This window comes from Zonotrichia albicollis, chromosome 22, assembly GCF_047830755.1.
Source record: "Zonotrichia albicollis isolate bZonAlb1 chromosome 22, bZonAlb1.hap1, whole genome shotgun sequence".
Classification (NCBI taxonomy): domain Eukaryota; kingdom Metazoa; phylum Chordata; class Aves; order Passeriformes; family Passerellidae; genus Zonotrichia; species Zonotrichia albicollis.
Window position 1 is genome coordinate 345178 of NC_133840.1, and position 14075 is coordinate 359252.

A 14075-nucleotide genomic window follows, 5' to 3' on the forward strand; every position below is an offset into this window, starting at 1 on the left:
TCTGGGATGGGATGTAATGGGTGAGAGAAATAAACATCCACTATTATAAAAAAAAGTAAAGCATAAGTCTGGCTATAAATATCAAAACCACATGCCAAATAAATTCATTGGGCCATGATAAAGTATGTGATCAGGAATAGTTGTTTTCCTCTGTCATCCTGAGCCTTACTCAGAGGTTTTCAGCCCGGGACTGCTGTGGGGCTTCAGTGTCCTGGCTGTGCCATGGAACACACCCCTCAGCCTTGGAGACCACACTGCATCCAGCCACAAAAACGACTGCAGGAAACATCCAGCTTTTTTATATTGTATAAGAGTTTGCAAGCATTAAAAAAAAAAAAAAAAAAAAAAAAGTTGGATTTTGTTGTCCCTAATTTCAATTTCAAATATTAAGAACAAACCTGGTTTTTATCAGTTGGTGCCCTGCTTGGTTGAGCCGCCCAGAGCTGGATCCAGAGCAGCAGCTCTGCAGAGCCACATTCCTGGGAGGGCTCAGGGCAGACTGGATGAGCCTTTGAGCACCTGGGCCTCGTGGATCTCCCTGCCCTGGTCAGGGGTGAGCAGGTGATCTTTAAACTTCCCTCCTACCCCTAAGCATTCTGTGATTCCATTCGTCCTTCTATTTGCCTACAGTGCCTAGAAAATTACTTGATTACTTGACTAATTACATTCAGGAGGTTTTCCTCTAAGCACTACTCAGCATGATTATCTGGTATCTCCAGAGTTTCATTAAAGAGACAGACAAGGTCTTATCATCTTTCCTAATAGCTGCCCCATGCTGCCCTGCCAGATCTGATAAGCTCTCAAGATGATTTGGAACAGCCTTAGAACATCCAACCACTTTTAACTGGGGTCAGTTCTTCACGTCTGCAGATGCTCCTGTCACTGAGGGATCAAATCCTGCCCTGTGACCAGGACGGGCAGTCTGTGGCACAGAGAGGGTCCCTGGGAGACAGAGGGGTTGCTCAGGCAGTGGAATAAATAGAGGAGGTGCTCAGGCAGTGGAATAAATAGAGGAGGTGCTCAGGCAGTGGAATCCTCCTCCCGTGACTCTGCCCCTGAGGCAGGGCCGCCCTGGCAGCAGCCCCTGTCCCAGCCCGGCTCTGGGCACAGCTGCCCTTTGCTGCCAGCATCACTTGGGGACGCTGCTCTGAGGAGAGCTGGAACCCAGTGAATGAAAGACTCCACAAACTCCTCTGAAACCTGGATTTAGGTTCTTGTTTTCACAACACTCGCAGTTTGTTTAAAAGTGAGTGAAGCAATTCTGGCTGAGCAGCCTGTTTGGGGTTTGTTTTGCAGTTGTCTGCAGTTTTTGAGTACCCCTCCCACCAAACTTAGGAGTTCAGATTCTGTGGGAAACTTTCCAAATTCTAGCTGGAATACTCAGCCATTAATTCCCAACTTGCCCATCTGCCAGGTCTAGAAAACATTTCTTTAAGTCCTTTAAAACATATGTCTAAACTGCTTGTTTATCTGTCAACATTTTCTTACACTATTTAATTTTAAAGCTTAACTTTTTAAACCTCTCAAGGCTGACCCTGCTCCCAAGGGGAGGAGCTGTCAGTGGCTTTGCACCATGTAAGAGCTGCCTGTGGCACCAGACAGGCTTTGTGTCCACGGACCACGCACCGAGCTGCTCAGGTTCTCCCACAGCAGCCTTTTCCCTAACGCCTGTTAAAATATTGAAAAAAATAAATTAAACTGATTTGAAAGGAGGCTGAGGAGCTGGAGAGAGAAAATGCAATTTCCTTGTTAGCTTAGCTGGCCTGCCCAGAGGCCTGATGCCCCGAGGGGAGCTCGGCTGGCACAGAATTGCTGCCACACGGTGTGGCTGCTGACAGGATCCGCTTTGTGTGGCGCTTTATGGGACACTAACCTCAGTTAGTGGACAGCTAACTGCTGTCCAGACAGACAGGACAGCTCTCATGGTTAAATGGCTGAGTGTTTGCAGAGGAGTGGCTGCCTCCTCCTGCACTGCTCCAGTCCCAGAGCTGGCAGCCCCAGAGAGATTTCCCCATTTATGTCGCTGCTCCTCAATATTCCTGTGCTTCACTGCCGGGTGCTTGAGTCCACGGGAGCTCCCCAGGCTCAGCTGGTTCCATGCCCTCACCTGGTTTTCAAAGGAAAATTCCCCAAAATCTCCTCTAAAGCTGTCACTACATGGCCACACACACAGAGCACGTATATGGACACAAAATATGTTATTTATTGTGAATTTTGCAAAGACACATTTAAGCAACAAAATATACATTTGTGAACCTTTAGTTTTATACATAACAATCTGCTACCATAGCAATAAATTAAATATACATTATTTACAACAGACATAGGTCACCAGAAACTACAAAGCACTGCCTCTCTACATCAAAAATAAACTTTGTCAGATACATTTCTCCAGGATTCATAGTCACTCTATAAACTCTCCTCACATTCTCTGCTGCAAGCGCAGCGTTCCCTTTGCAGCGCTACATTCACTGGGGCGGTGGGAGCATGCGGGGCCGGGCAGGGCTGAGCGGGCAGCGACAGAGCGGGACCCGCCGGGCACCGGCACCGGCACCGCCCGAGCCGAGGGAGCCGGCCCGGCACAGCCCCCGGCGGCGCAAACAGCCCGGGGCCCTCGCCTGCCGCTCCCGGGGACCCTCAGAGCTCGGGCAAGAAACGGAGTTTGTGCTTGCGATGCCCTGCTTCCCTCACAAAAAGCGATTCCTGTTGTGCTTCGGCTCTGGGCGCTTTGGAGACGATGCGAGTGCGTGCCAAGCGCTTTGCCGAAGGGAAGCCCAGGCAGGGCAGGGCAGGGCAGGGCTGTGCCAGCCCGGGGCAGCCGCGCACCGGCCCCGGCGGAGGCGATGCCCCCGCAGGGAAAGGTCCCGCACCGGACCCGGAGCAGCGGCCCCAGGGGTGCAGCTGCACCTGGGCTGGGCCGAGCGAGGGGCTGCAGCACCAGCAGGCACAGGGGGAGCACCCCCAGCCACAGAGAGCCCTCTGCCGAGGAGGTCAGAGACCCCCAGAGACCCCCAGCCACAGGGATCCCTCTGCAGAGGGGTCAGAGACCCCCAGAGACCCCCAGCCACAGAGACCCCTCTGCAGAGGAGGTCAGAGACCCCCAGAGACGCCCAGCCACAGAGACCCCCAGCCACAGGGATCCCTCTGCAGAGGGGTCAGAGACCCCCAGAGACGCCTCCGCACAGCAGGGGCTGCCCCATCACCCCCCTAAGGCATTTCTGAGCCCCCTCTGCTCCCTCTGCCATGTCACTTCTGAGGAGGACAGAAGCTGTGTGCATGGAAACAGTGGAATCAGAAAGGAAAATGCACTGCCCAGTAATTCTAGTGTCAGTTAAGGATCCTTTCCTTTATATATATAAATATATATATTTTATACATATATATATATATATCCCTTTCATATATGTATAGATGTGTAAGTGTCACTTAAGAGCACAAAACATTTTGCAAGATATCTACAGGAGCACCTGCACGGCCGCTGGCAGCACGGAAGTGCCCGGGATGCGGCCGGAGCGGGGCAGGGCAGGGCAGGGCAGGGCAGGGCAGGGCAGGGGACCCCGCTGCTGGAGGGGACACAGCGGGCTCCATCCCCTGGCGAGGAGAGAAGCCCAGAGCACTGCAACCCTCCCTGAGGCTTCACACTGTTCTCTGCCTGTTAGTCCCGTTCGAATAATTCCCAAATCTATCTAGGTCAAAAAAGAAAGCCACAGTTTCAAGTGAAAAAAAAAAAAAAAAAAAGAAAGCAACAAAACAACCAAAAATGGCAAACCAGCTGACAGTAGCCACTGCATCATCTGCTGAAAGATCTCACGGAGATCAACACCCACAGGAATGACAACATCTACAGAACCGAGTGACTTCTCAGAGGAAAAAAAAACCCAGAGCAGACCCTGGGAGCAAGTCATTGCACCAGTCAGTGTTTCACTGTGCAGCCTCAGGAAATCAGACCAAAGCTTCTAAGAGGCAAATTGGGGGTGGGTTTGAAAGTGCTACTGAAGCATCATCAGACAAGCGCTGAGCAGCAAATGTGTGATCCTGAGACACCTACAGCTGCGGGCTGGGCTGAGCACACGGCATGCTCCCCTTCCAAAGGAAACTGTAGGCTTAAACCCTATTGAAATGCAGCTGGCTGGGAGCAGGAGGGAGCATCCCCACGGGAGTTATTGGTATTTACTAGTCCTACACAGCACTTAGGGCCGGTGAAACTGTTCCCTGCCTTTTCACAACTGTTCTCCTTCTTTAACTTGGTTCCCCCCCCCACCATCATAGCTCCATCAGAGCCTTCCCCATGGATTAATTCCAGCACCTGTGTGAACCGGGTCTAAGGCTCTTGGAGAGCACCTCCCTGCAGGAGCAGGGTGAGCAGAGCACGTCCTGCTTGCCTGGGCTCGCCTCTGGCCAGGGAGTTGACAGCAGGAGGGCAGGTGGTGGCTGAACCCCACGAGCAGTGGCCCCGGAGAGGGGAGCAGGAGCAGGCACAGCCAGGGCTGCTCCGGGAGCACAGCTCTGCCCCTCTGAAACCTCTGCCAGGCGCTTTGTGCTCTTGGTGCTCCCACGGGGGAAGGCGGCTTCGGCACTCAAAGTCCTGCTCTCAGTAGGAATCACAAACCTGAAGAACTGCGCTCACTTGAAACTGAGAACCTGATTTCATGAGGGTGTCCAAAGGTCACAGGCTGGGGGGACAGGGGGGATATCTCTGCAGCATCATGGCCTGTCTTCCAGAAAATGGGTAAGGGAAATCTATGGGCAATGTGAAATTTACGGACAGGCTTCAGGAAACTTCACATGAAGCTCCATAAAAGAGCAAAAGGATTTCTTGGCATATTGAGAGAGGTATTTGCTGGGAAAGGGCATTATCGGAGAGTTACCTTGCAGAATCTATAATCCTTTCATAATAACAAGAGTTTGCTCAAAAGCAGCAGGACAGACTCTGTAAGGGCTGGAGCAGCCTAATGCCTCCGAAATCACCAGAGTTTTATGCATTTTCCTGCCTGGTGATCCAAGCCATAGGGAAAAGCAGAGCCTACCAGGTAAATCCCCTCTGGTTCCAGTTCTAGCACTAAGAAAAGCTAAAGCTGTAATACAGCACAGCTTTGGGTCACCTTTCCCAGGCCTGTGCCCAGTGTCAGGCAGGGACAAAGCAGGCAGGATGAACCTGCCAAGGAGGATGAGCTGGCTGCTGTCCCCAGCTCCCCTCCCTGGGCCAAGTCACTCACTGCCTCGCGTGCAAGAAACTGAGCAGGTCTGGAGCGAGGGGCTGCCTCTGCCCCAAGAGTTTTGGGGTGTAGGCAGGAGCTGAGGGATGGCTGGAGGGACCCTGCAGATCCCACTCCAGGGAGAGCTGCCCAGGACCCCCCTGGGAGGTTCTGCCCCATTGTCCCCAGAGAAGAGCAACAGCAAACGATGATGGAGGGCAAACTGCCCCAGAGCCACTAACACCTAACCATGGCCTGACCCCACCCTTCAAAAAACAAACATAAACCCCTGTTTCCCCACTGGTAACTGCAAGTAAAGCATGCAGGGACCTAAACTATGTGGAGGTCTCTCCTGCTGCCCCTCTGCCCAGAAGGAGCTGCCAGGCAACCCAGGGACAGGGGGATGGACAGTGCCACCAGCTGCGGCACACTGGGCAAGCACAGGGTGACCAGAAGGGGACATGGCCCTGGCCAGGAGTGCAGCACAGGCAGGGACAGTCCCCTCCTGCACACAGAGGGGCACAGGGCTGTGCTGCACAGCGCAGGGTGAGAAGGTGGCTGTCCCTGTCAGGACAGGGCTGCAGCAAGGTGAGAGCTCTGTTCTGGTGTGCAGGCGAGGGCACCTCGCTGCCCATGGCCCGGGCGTGTGTGCTCCATGGGGTGTTGAAGATTTTTCCCTTTGTTGAAACATTCTGCGCAAAGAAGAAAAGGATAAAAGTCAGGAGTGTGGAAGGAGAATATTCCCACCCCGGAGGTGCTGGCTGTGAAGCACCTGTCCCAGGGAGGGAGCTGAAGCCACGGCTGTGCCCTTCCCCAAAACACCAGGCCACCCATCACTCCCAGGCTGTGGGAGAAGGAAGCACAGTGACTGGGTGAAAAGCCCAGCTTTTGAGACCCATGCTTTCAGAAATGTAACTTTCTTTCATTTCAAGTTCTATGGGCTCTTCTGCTCAGTTTGGATCTTCCTAATGGCACCCTTAATTCCATGGAACAGAAGGAACCCAGGTAAATCCCACTGAGTTCCCTTTACCTCTGCCCATGAAATCCATCTCGTGTATCTTCTGTTTCCCCTTGGATTTTGGGAATGGGTAAGGGCCTGCACTGCCTTTCCACCCCAGTGCCCAGAGCACAGCACAGCAAACCTGGAGATGGGCACCAGTGTTTGACAGAGGTTAACTGGGGAAATTGCAGCCTGCTGGGCTGACCTGGGAGCAGGTGCAGGAGCACGGTGCTGCAGACAGGAGCAGCAGCACTGCTGGGTGCACACTGCCACACATCCCTGCCCTTTCCCTCCCTCGCCTGCAGCACATCCAGGGTGTTCTAAGGCGCAGCAGGGACCCCACAGCAATAACAAGCAGAGTGAGCAGCTGTGGGTAGCTGAACACGGCTGGCCCCCAAGCAGCCTTTTTGCACAAAGCAAAGCACACCAACACTCACCTGTGACAAGCTCATGACTTCCTCCTGCTAGTGGCTCTATGAGAAAGAACAGAACACAGGGTGGGTTGCAAACAAAGGGACAAGAAGTCACAAAATCCCTTCCCTTTTCTCCCCCATGGGCCCAGAGGCACCCCCAGAGCCCAGAGGCCCATGCCAGGCAGGGAGGACACGGCTGGCAGCATCCACCAGTGAGAGAGAGCCCTGGCACCTACCAGGCTGGAGCTGCCATGGCTGAGCTTGTCAAAGCGAAACTTCAGGTTGGACCTTGGAGAATTTCTGTTCTTTAGATCTGCTGGAGGGAGAGGACAAACAAAGAACAAAAATAATAAACTGTGAGCAAAAATATTTGCTGTAGTACTGGCTGCACTCGCCCAGCTAGGCACTTTAATAGGCTGTCAGGAGTGCTACCAATATTTAGTCTGCCTTGGCTGAATGTTTGGCAAAAGCTGTACATTAAGTGTTTGCGATGGAACAAATTGAGGCTTAATTACATTTCACAGTCTTTCTCCTGGAAATGCCACTGAAAAGGCTACAAGGAATGACTGATCCATATAATGTATGGGTGGATTTTCATGTTCTTGGCAGGAAAAATACAAAATAAACACTTCAAGCATTAAAAGGGGCTGGTTTAAGGGTTCAGAAAATCACTTATGAAGTAAGGAGGAGGACCTGTGGGGTGTTGAGACACAAAAAGCCTGCCTGCACTCCATGGTCCCACTTTGCCTGCAACACTCCCAGTTACTGAGCTGTTTGGGTCTATTTGTGCTTCCCGGCTGTTTCAGAAACAGCTCCTCAGCTGACAGTGTGTCTCCACGTGGCTGCTGGTGCCTTGTGGCAGGCTCTCTGTGGCTCGAGGAACCAGAGCCATGGGGATTTGTGGGCGAGGGGTGGCTGTGGCCATCCCATCTCACTGCACAATCACCACAGAACGGGCCAGCAAAGAGCTTTTCTGAGCTTGCACCTCATTGAGCAAATCATCCGACTGAAATGGATGGAGCTGGTGAGCGGGTTGGCACGAGAGGAATGGAGCCAAGACCACGGGAAGCTGATTGTTGATTAAGTAATTGTGAGTCATGGCTCAGCCTCTGGAGACAGAGTTTCCACGACTACTGCACATGCTTGTCAGGGGAGACAGAGGGAACAAAGCCACAGCAAGAGCCACCTCTGCACTCTAATTGAGGAAGGAAACTAATTCCCCATGGAAGTAACCACAGCACATGGGGCCATGTGTCCAGAGCAGCCCTGCCAGGATGGGGCTGCCCCACACCCGTGGGTGCCCGCCCTGCCACGGTGGGCACGGCTGCTGCTTCACCCTGGGGCAAGGCTGGGAGGGGGCTCCTGCATCCCCACCCACCCACAGAACCCGGGGCTGTGGCTTTGGGCGGCTCCGGGAGGAAAAGGCAGAGCCGGTGCCTGCTGGCCTGACCCACCTGTGGGGCTCCTGCTCATGATGACGGGGGTGGCCGCGGCCCCCGCGCCGGGGCTGTCGCTGCCGGGCGAAGCGCTGTACACAAACACCTCCTGCTTGAACGGCGACGCCGTGGAGGGCTGGCTCCCCTGCTCACACACACAGCACATGGCTCCTCCTGCACACAGGCCTTCCCCGCACCCTGCCAACCCCCACTGCCCCCGGGCCCGCTGCAAACACTGGCCTGGACAGAGCGAGCAGTGCCCAGGGCATTCCAAGGCTCGCTGGCGTGCCACGGAATCACAGAATGGTTTGGGTTCTTGGTTTGGAACGGACCTCAAAGACTATCTACCAGACCCTCCCTGCCATGGGCAGTGACACCTTCCACCAGCCCAGGCTGCTCCAGCCCTGTCCAGCCTGGCCTTAGACACCTGCAGGGATGGGGCAGCCACAGCAGCCCGGGCCCCGCCAGGCACACCACCCTGCACACACCATCCTCCCACAGCCAGGGATGGGCTGAGCCCCTCCGCCTCAGCAGTGAGGAGGCACCTGGGGGCCGGCAGGCACATCCCGCCCAGAGCCCGGGGCTCTGGGGGCAGCAGGGAGCCAGGGGAGCGGGAACGGGCCACGGGGAGGGTTTGGTACCCACCACGCTGTCGTACTCCTCCAGGGTCTCGCTCTCCCCCGCCGTGCTGCTGAAGCTGCTGGTGCTGGAGGAGGAACGGGAGATGTTCGACCGCCCGTTCTCTTTCAGCTTGATAAAAGGCCTAGAGAGAGGCGGAACGAAGGAAGGGCGCGTGGCTGTCACCAGGGCAGCGTGTCCCTGGGACTGGGATGGGGACGGGCCCTCCTGCACATCCCGGAGCACAGTGCTGCCGCAGGAATGAACCTTTGGGGTGCTTCAGCACACAGCCACCTCCAAAGGCGTGGGACAGGGCACGGGGTGGGTGCCAGCAGGAAACCCTAGGTGGAGCTGAGTTCGCCTTGGCAGGGAGGAATAGGCACAGCAGCCTTCCACGTCCTGAGGATTCGGGCAACCTCAGTCTAACGCTGCTCTTTGCTCTTCTTTGTAAAACCAAAAAGGAGCTGGGCTCAAGAACCACCAGAATCTTTTCTCCCTTAATATCAAACTTATTTACAGTGAAATTTAGATATGGTTTTGTTTGACAAATTCCTTGACGTCTGCTGAGCTGTGGTGGAAGGAGGACGGGCTCCTCCTGGCTCACCTGTCTTTGTTGGGGCATATTTCAGGGGAGCTGGGATTGGATGAGGTTTCAGATTTCATCTCTTGGGAAGAATGTCCCAAATCTGGTGTCTTCTGGGCTCCAGAAACACTGTCGCTGAGGGCACAAAGAGACAAGTTGCATGAGTTATACAAGAGATTTTAAAAGGATGGTCAAATTGTACTACCTGACAATAAACTGTGAGAGCAGCAGAGGCTCTACAGGCACCACCACAAACTCACCACCTTGTCCTGCTCTCCGCCTGGCTCTCCGATGTCGTGTGCAGGCGGGGGAACAGCCCTGAGCGGCGCTTGATGGGGCTCCTGGACTGGTTCTTGGCAGCAACAGCTGGGACAGGGGGCTGGCAGCAGAGAACAGTCTGGGTCTGAGAGCCCCTCGGGCTGTGCAGGGCTGGGAGGAGGCAGAGACACAGGGACACAGGGACACAGGGACATGCTCACCGAGAAGGTGGTCTTGGTCACCTCGCCGCTGTTGTGGGCAATGCCCCCGCTGAGGCTGCCTGGGATGCCACTGCCATGGTGCTTCTTCTGGCTGCCCACCATGGTCTCCATGGAGTGGCTGCGCACCCGGATGGCTCTCTGTGCCAGAGGGGACAGGGACAGCAGGTCATCACCACCCAGGGGGTGCTGTCCCCAGAACTCCTCCCCGGGCACAAGGGAGAGCCACCCTCTGTCCCTCCCCGAGAGCAAGCACACCCCAACAGCAGCACAGCTGAGCACGGCTGCCCCTGGGGAGCCCCACAGCCACCACAGGATCAGATTTTCCCCTATTGCTCCGTGATATCAAGGACTCCATCTCTGGGACCAGGAGATGCAGACACAAGCCCCAAGCCCAGGCCAAGCTCGCAGACCCCTCGGCAGGAATGGGGACCGCAGCCAAGCCATAAGCCTTGTTTGTGTGCACACCTTCCACAATTCTGCCTGGATTCAGAGAGGACGGATCCTCTCCTGCCTTTCTTGCACCTCTCCAGCCTACCCAAAACAGCCCCTGAGCTGGAGGCTTCACAGCCACATGAAAGTGCTTCTGTTCTTCAGCAAGCTGCTGCTTGAGAATACGTTTAGCCTGAACCCCTGCTGTGGCCTCTGGTTTGGTTTATGCACCTCTGGAGGGGACTGGAGGTGAGCTGTGCAGCACTGGCCCCACGGCAGCCACAGGCCCTCCCTGCTCCCGTGGATCTTCATTTCTCCACGTCCCTTCCCTCACTCCTCACATCAGCAACCTTCTCCATTCTCCTCTCAGCTATTCCCTCAGCCATGGCTGATCCAGTCCATGAACCCAGCCCAGGCTAAAGGGTAAATGAGCCATGGCAGGCCAAGTTCCCTGGGTGCCAGTGCTGCATCTGCAGCATGCAGGCTCATGGAGCCACAGGGGGACCTGCACAGGGTGAGAGGAACTGCAGCCCTGAGCTCTCACCGAGCCTGCAGTGCTGCAGACCACAGCCCCAGCAGCCCCTCCTGCCCAGCCAATAATGAACATCAGGCAAGAGTCCATCAGACTGCATTTATTGGGGTCAGCAGCATTGACATACAATTTGATGTTGTTCTTAGGTAAAAGTGATCAGTTGCTTTGCTGCAAAGCAGCAGCCACAGGCACTCCCACCCTGCAGGCTGCTGTCCAGGGCTGTGGAACTCTGTGGGGTTCCCCAACAGCCCAGCCCTGAGGAGGGGCTCCTTTCCCCACACAAGAGGCAAAGGCACCTCTCACTCACTCACCCAGAGCCCTGCAGAACTGAGCTCTGCTCACCTCTGAGAATTGGTCCCCTGGCCAAGGGGATGGGTCTGTAGACTGGGTCGTGGGTGCAAGGCAGCGAGCAAAAAGGTACAGTGGGGACAGGGGTGAGCCCTGCAGCCTTTGTCAAGGGGACCAGGTGTGAGCCCTGCAGCCCTCCTGTGTGATGGAGACAGGTGTGAGCCCTGCAGCCCTCCTTTCCCATGGGGACAGGACTGAGCCCTGCAGCTCCCCTTCACCATGGGGAACAGTGTGAGCCCTGCAGCCGCCCTTTACCGTGTGTGCTCCCGTCACTCCCAGAGCACGCGGTGCAGGATGTAAGCCAGCAGGCAGCCCAGCAGCGCGGGCCCGAGGCGCCCCACACGGACCACGGGGCTCACCTCCCACCCCAGCACTCCCTGCAATGCCAAGAGAGCACGGGCTGTCTCCTCACACACACACAGTGGGCCAGAACATCCCTGCCCAACCTCAGCGCTGAGACCTGACGTGAACGCTGCGCTGTACGACTGACTGTGCCCTTCCTACGCGTCTCACACTGGAACAGACACTCCTGAGCCTCTGCAGTGGGGTCTGGGGAGCTGTGCACCCTCCTCCTCAGCCCCATCCTCCAGGTACTGATTCACATCTCACTTCTCTGTGCTACAGACACAGCCATGCCTGAGATAACAGCAGGAACTGTCCCAGCAGGCCCAGCAGGACAGACCCCTGCCCAGACAGTGGCAGCCACCCAGCGCCAGCCCCTCCGTGCTGCAGGGCAGCTGCACTGCAGGCACCTGGCAGTGGCTCACCCCTCACGCTCAGCTGCTGCCCCTCCATCTCCAGGGTGTCCCTGCTGCCCAGCCAGCCACAGTCCCTGCTGCCAGTGGCTGCTCAGAGTTTCCCCCACAGCACTTTACCCACTCCTTTTCCTCCAGCCCACGTCACCTGCTTTCCCTCCCACTCACCCAGGCTCCCTGGCACACACAGCACCCCTTCCCCACTCCACACCCAGCATGTTATTTCTGTTTTAAGCACAATGACCACCACCCACTTGCTGTGGCAGCTGCCCCAGGCACGCCTCCTGCTCCCTGTCCCACAGCAGTGCCAGCCAGCAGCCAGAGCATGAGCAGGACATGTCCTGCTACAGCACAGCCCAGCTGCAGGCACACTCTGTGGCAGGGGCCTGAACTGAGACCCCTCTGGGGACACGAAATGCTGCAGCACACTGGCACAGAGTGCTCAGGAGCTCTGGAGAAGTCACTCCAATGGGGACACTCCCCAACAACGCCACCGTGCCAGCTTTTGCTGGCTCCCACTGGGACCAGCTCGGGCACTCGGCAGGCTGGGCAGGCAGTGGTGGCAGCAGCCCCCACCTCCTCTTGCCACCCTACCCTCGGGGGACGTCTCTTGTCCCCCAGCGTGCACTCTGCCAGCCCCAGGTGCCTTTCAGCCCTGCTGCTGGCAAGGGCAGGGCTTTACCTTGAAAGACTCCAGGAAGCCTCCGTGACCGCCATTCTCCATCTTGTCCTCCTCGGGCCCCAGCCCCAGCATGGTCTGCGTGTGCCCGTGCAGCTCGTCGTGCAGGTTGTCCAGCAGGGCAGCCCGTGTCCGGTCCTGGGGAGAGCCAGCGCTCAGCCAGGGCCCGGGAGGAGCAGTGGCACTGACCCATGGCCCAGCCCGTCCTCTGGAGGGCACAGCCACCCACGGGCAGCGCCTCTCGTGCCTGCGAGCACTGACCCAGCTGGGCAGGGAAAGGCGGCTCTGGGGAGGGCTGGCACAGCCCCCAGAGCTGCCCCAGGCAGGGACACGGGGGCAGCGGTACCTCCAGCTTGGCAAACTTGTCGGACTTGCAGCAGGCGTTCTCAGCATTGATGAGCTTGGTCAGCAGGAACTCCCGGAACTCGGGGCTCTGCGGGGACAGAACCGAGGCACAAAACACCCTCCAGCTCAGGACTCTCTGTGTCTCTGGGAGCAAGCTGCACCAACCCAAAACCCAAGCTCTCAGCACCTGGCAGTGCCTCCAGGTGCAGAAGCATTGGTGGAAACCCAGGGGGTTTGAGGGGCTTGCCTGCACCAACACAATGCCCCAGCACCAGAGCTGCTGCTGCTGCCTTGCTCAAGTAATGCCATGCTGTGGTGCACGGCCGCTCACCCTACCATAAACACCAGGGGCCCCAATGGAAACCAAAATTAATGCAGGCCAATTCCAGCAGTCCTGTTTTCCCCAAGCCAGTGTGCGTGGACACACCTCATAGAAATGTAGAAATCTACATTTCTATGGCTTGGAACACGCTTCCCTGGCAGCCCCTACCTTCTGGAACACCGGCGGGCTCGGCAGGGGTGGGCCAAAGGAGGGAACATCTTCCCGGGCTGTGACTGACACCTGGGGAGCCAAGAGACGTGTTATTCCCACGGGTGCACAGGAGAACAGAGTTTGTGCCACCTACACCCAGGTGATATGTCACACTGTTCCATGGCACATTCAAATGCTGAGGATCATCAAAACTCTTTAACAAATGAGCTGTTTCACAAACATGTATTTCATGTACTGCTGTCTATATACACACACATTCTGTCACAGTGCATACATAACACACCTGTGTGCACATGTGTGTGTGCTCAGCACACAGGTACAAGTGCCCACCAGGCCTAACACTGACTGCATCACTGAGCACAGGGCAAGTGCCCTGGGCAGCCTGTGCCGGGGCTCACCACCCTCAGAGGGAAGAATTTCCTGCTAATCTCTAATCTAACCCTACTTTTGCAAGTGGGAAGCCATTCCCCCTCGTCCTGTCACTCCATGCCCCTGTCAAAAGATGCTGAAGCAAAACTGTGTGGGTGACACTGGGACTGCCCTCACCTTGTACACTGTATTGTCTGCCTCGGGGTTCTCCACCTGCACCACGATGTAGGCGTGCAGGAAGTTGGAGGCAATCATGTCTGGCACGAATGGTGTGTTCTCCTCTTGGAAGATAATTGCCACTATGTCGTTGCCAATGTGCCTCTTCCTCTGGAGCTAAACCAGCAGGGAGAACATTGGGTCAGTTAAACCAGGCAGCTCTGCTCCTGCAGCAGCAAGTGCCA

General features: G+C 56.2%; 1 protein-coding gene across 16 annotated transcripts in view; it reads right to left on the reverse strand.

The window, feature by feature from the left end:
- Positions 1–2183: 2183 nt before the first annotated feature.
- RAP1GAP2 (RAP1 GTPase activating protein 2) overlaps positions 2184–14075 on the reverse strand; it is a 54516-nt gene continuing 42624 nt past the window's right edge. For 12 of the 16 annotated variants that reach the window (XM_074556719.1, XM_074556715.1, XM_074556708.1 and 9 more), the window contains 12 exons: positions 13852–14007; positions 13303–13374; positions 12814–12900; positions 12471–12605; positions 9725–9862; positions 9506–9624; positions 9267–9380; positions 8690–8807; positions 8063–8189; positions 6845–6924; positions 6633–6668; positions 2184–5887 (listed from right to left, as the gene is read on the reverse strand). In XM_074556719.1, the coding sequence (XP_074412820.1) occupies positions 6660–6668; positions 6845–6924; positions 8063–8189; positions 8690–8807; positions 9267–9380; positions 9506–9624; positions 9725–9862; positions 12471–12605; positions 12814–12900; positions 13303–13374; positions 13852–14007 (1155 nt within the window). In that variant the 3' untranslated portion in view covers positions 2184–5887; positions 6633–6659. The remainder of the gene's footprint in view (positions 5888–6632; positions 6669–6844; positions 6925–8062; positions 8190–8689; positions 8808–9266; positions 9381–9505; positions 9625–9724; positions 9863–12470; positions 12606–12813; positions 12901–13302; positions 13375–13851; positions 14008–14075) is intronic. The other 4 variants (XM_074556723.1, XM_074556709.1, XM_074556724.1 and 1 more) reach the window with 2 other exon arrangements.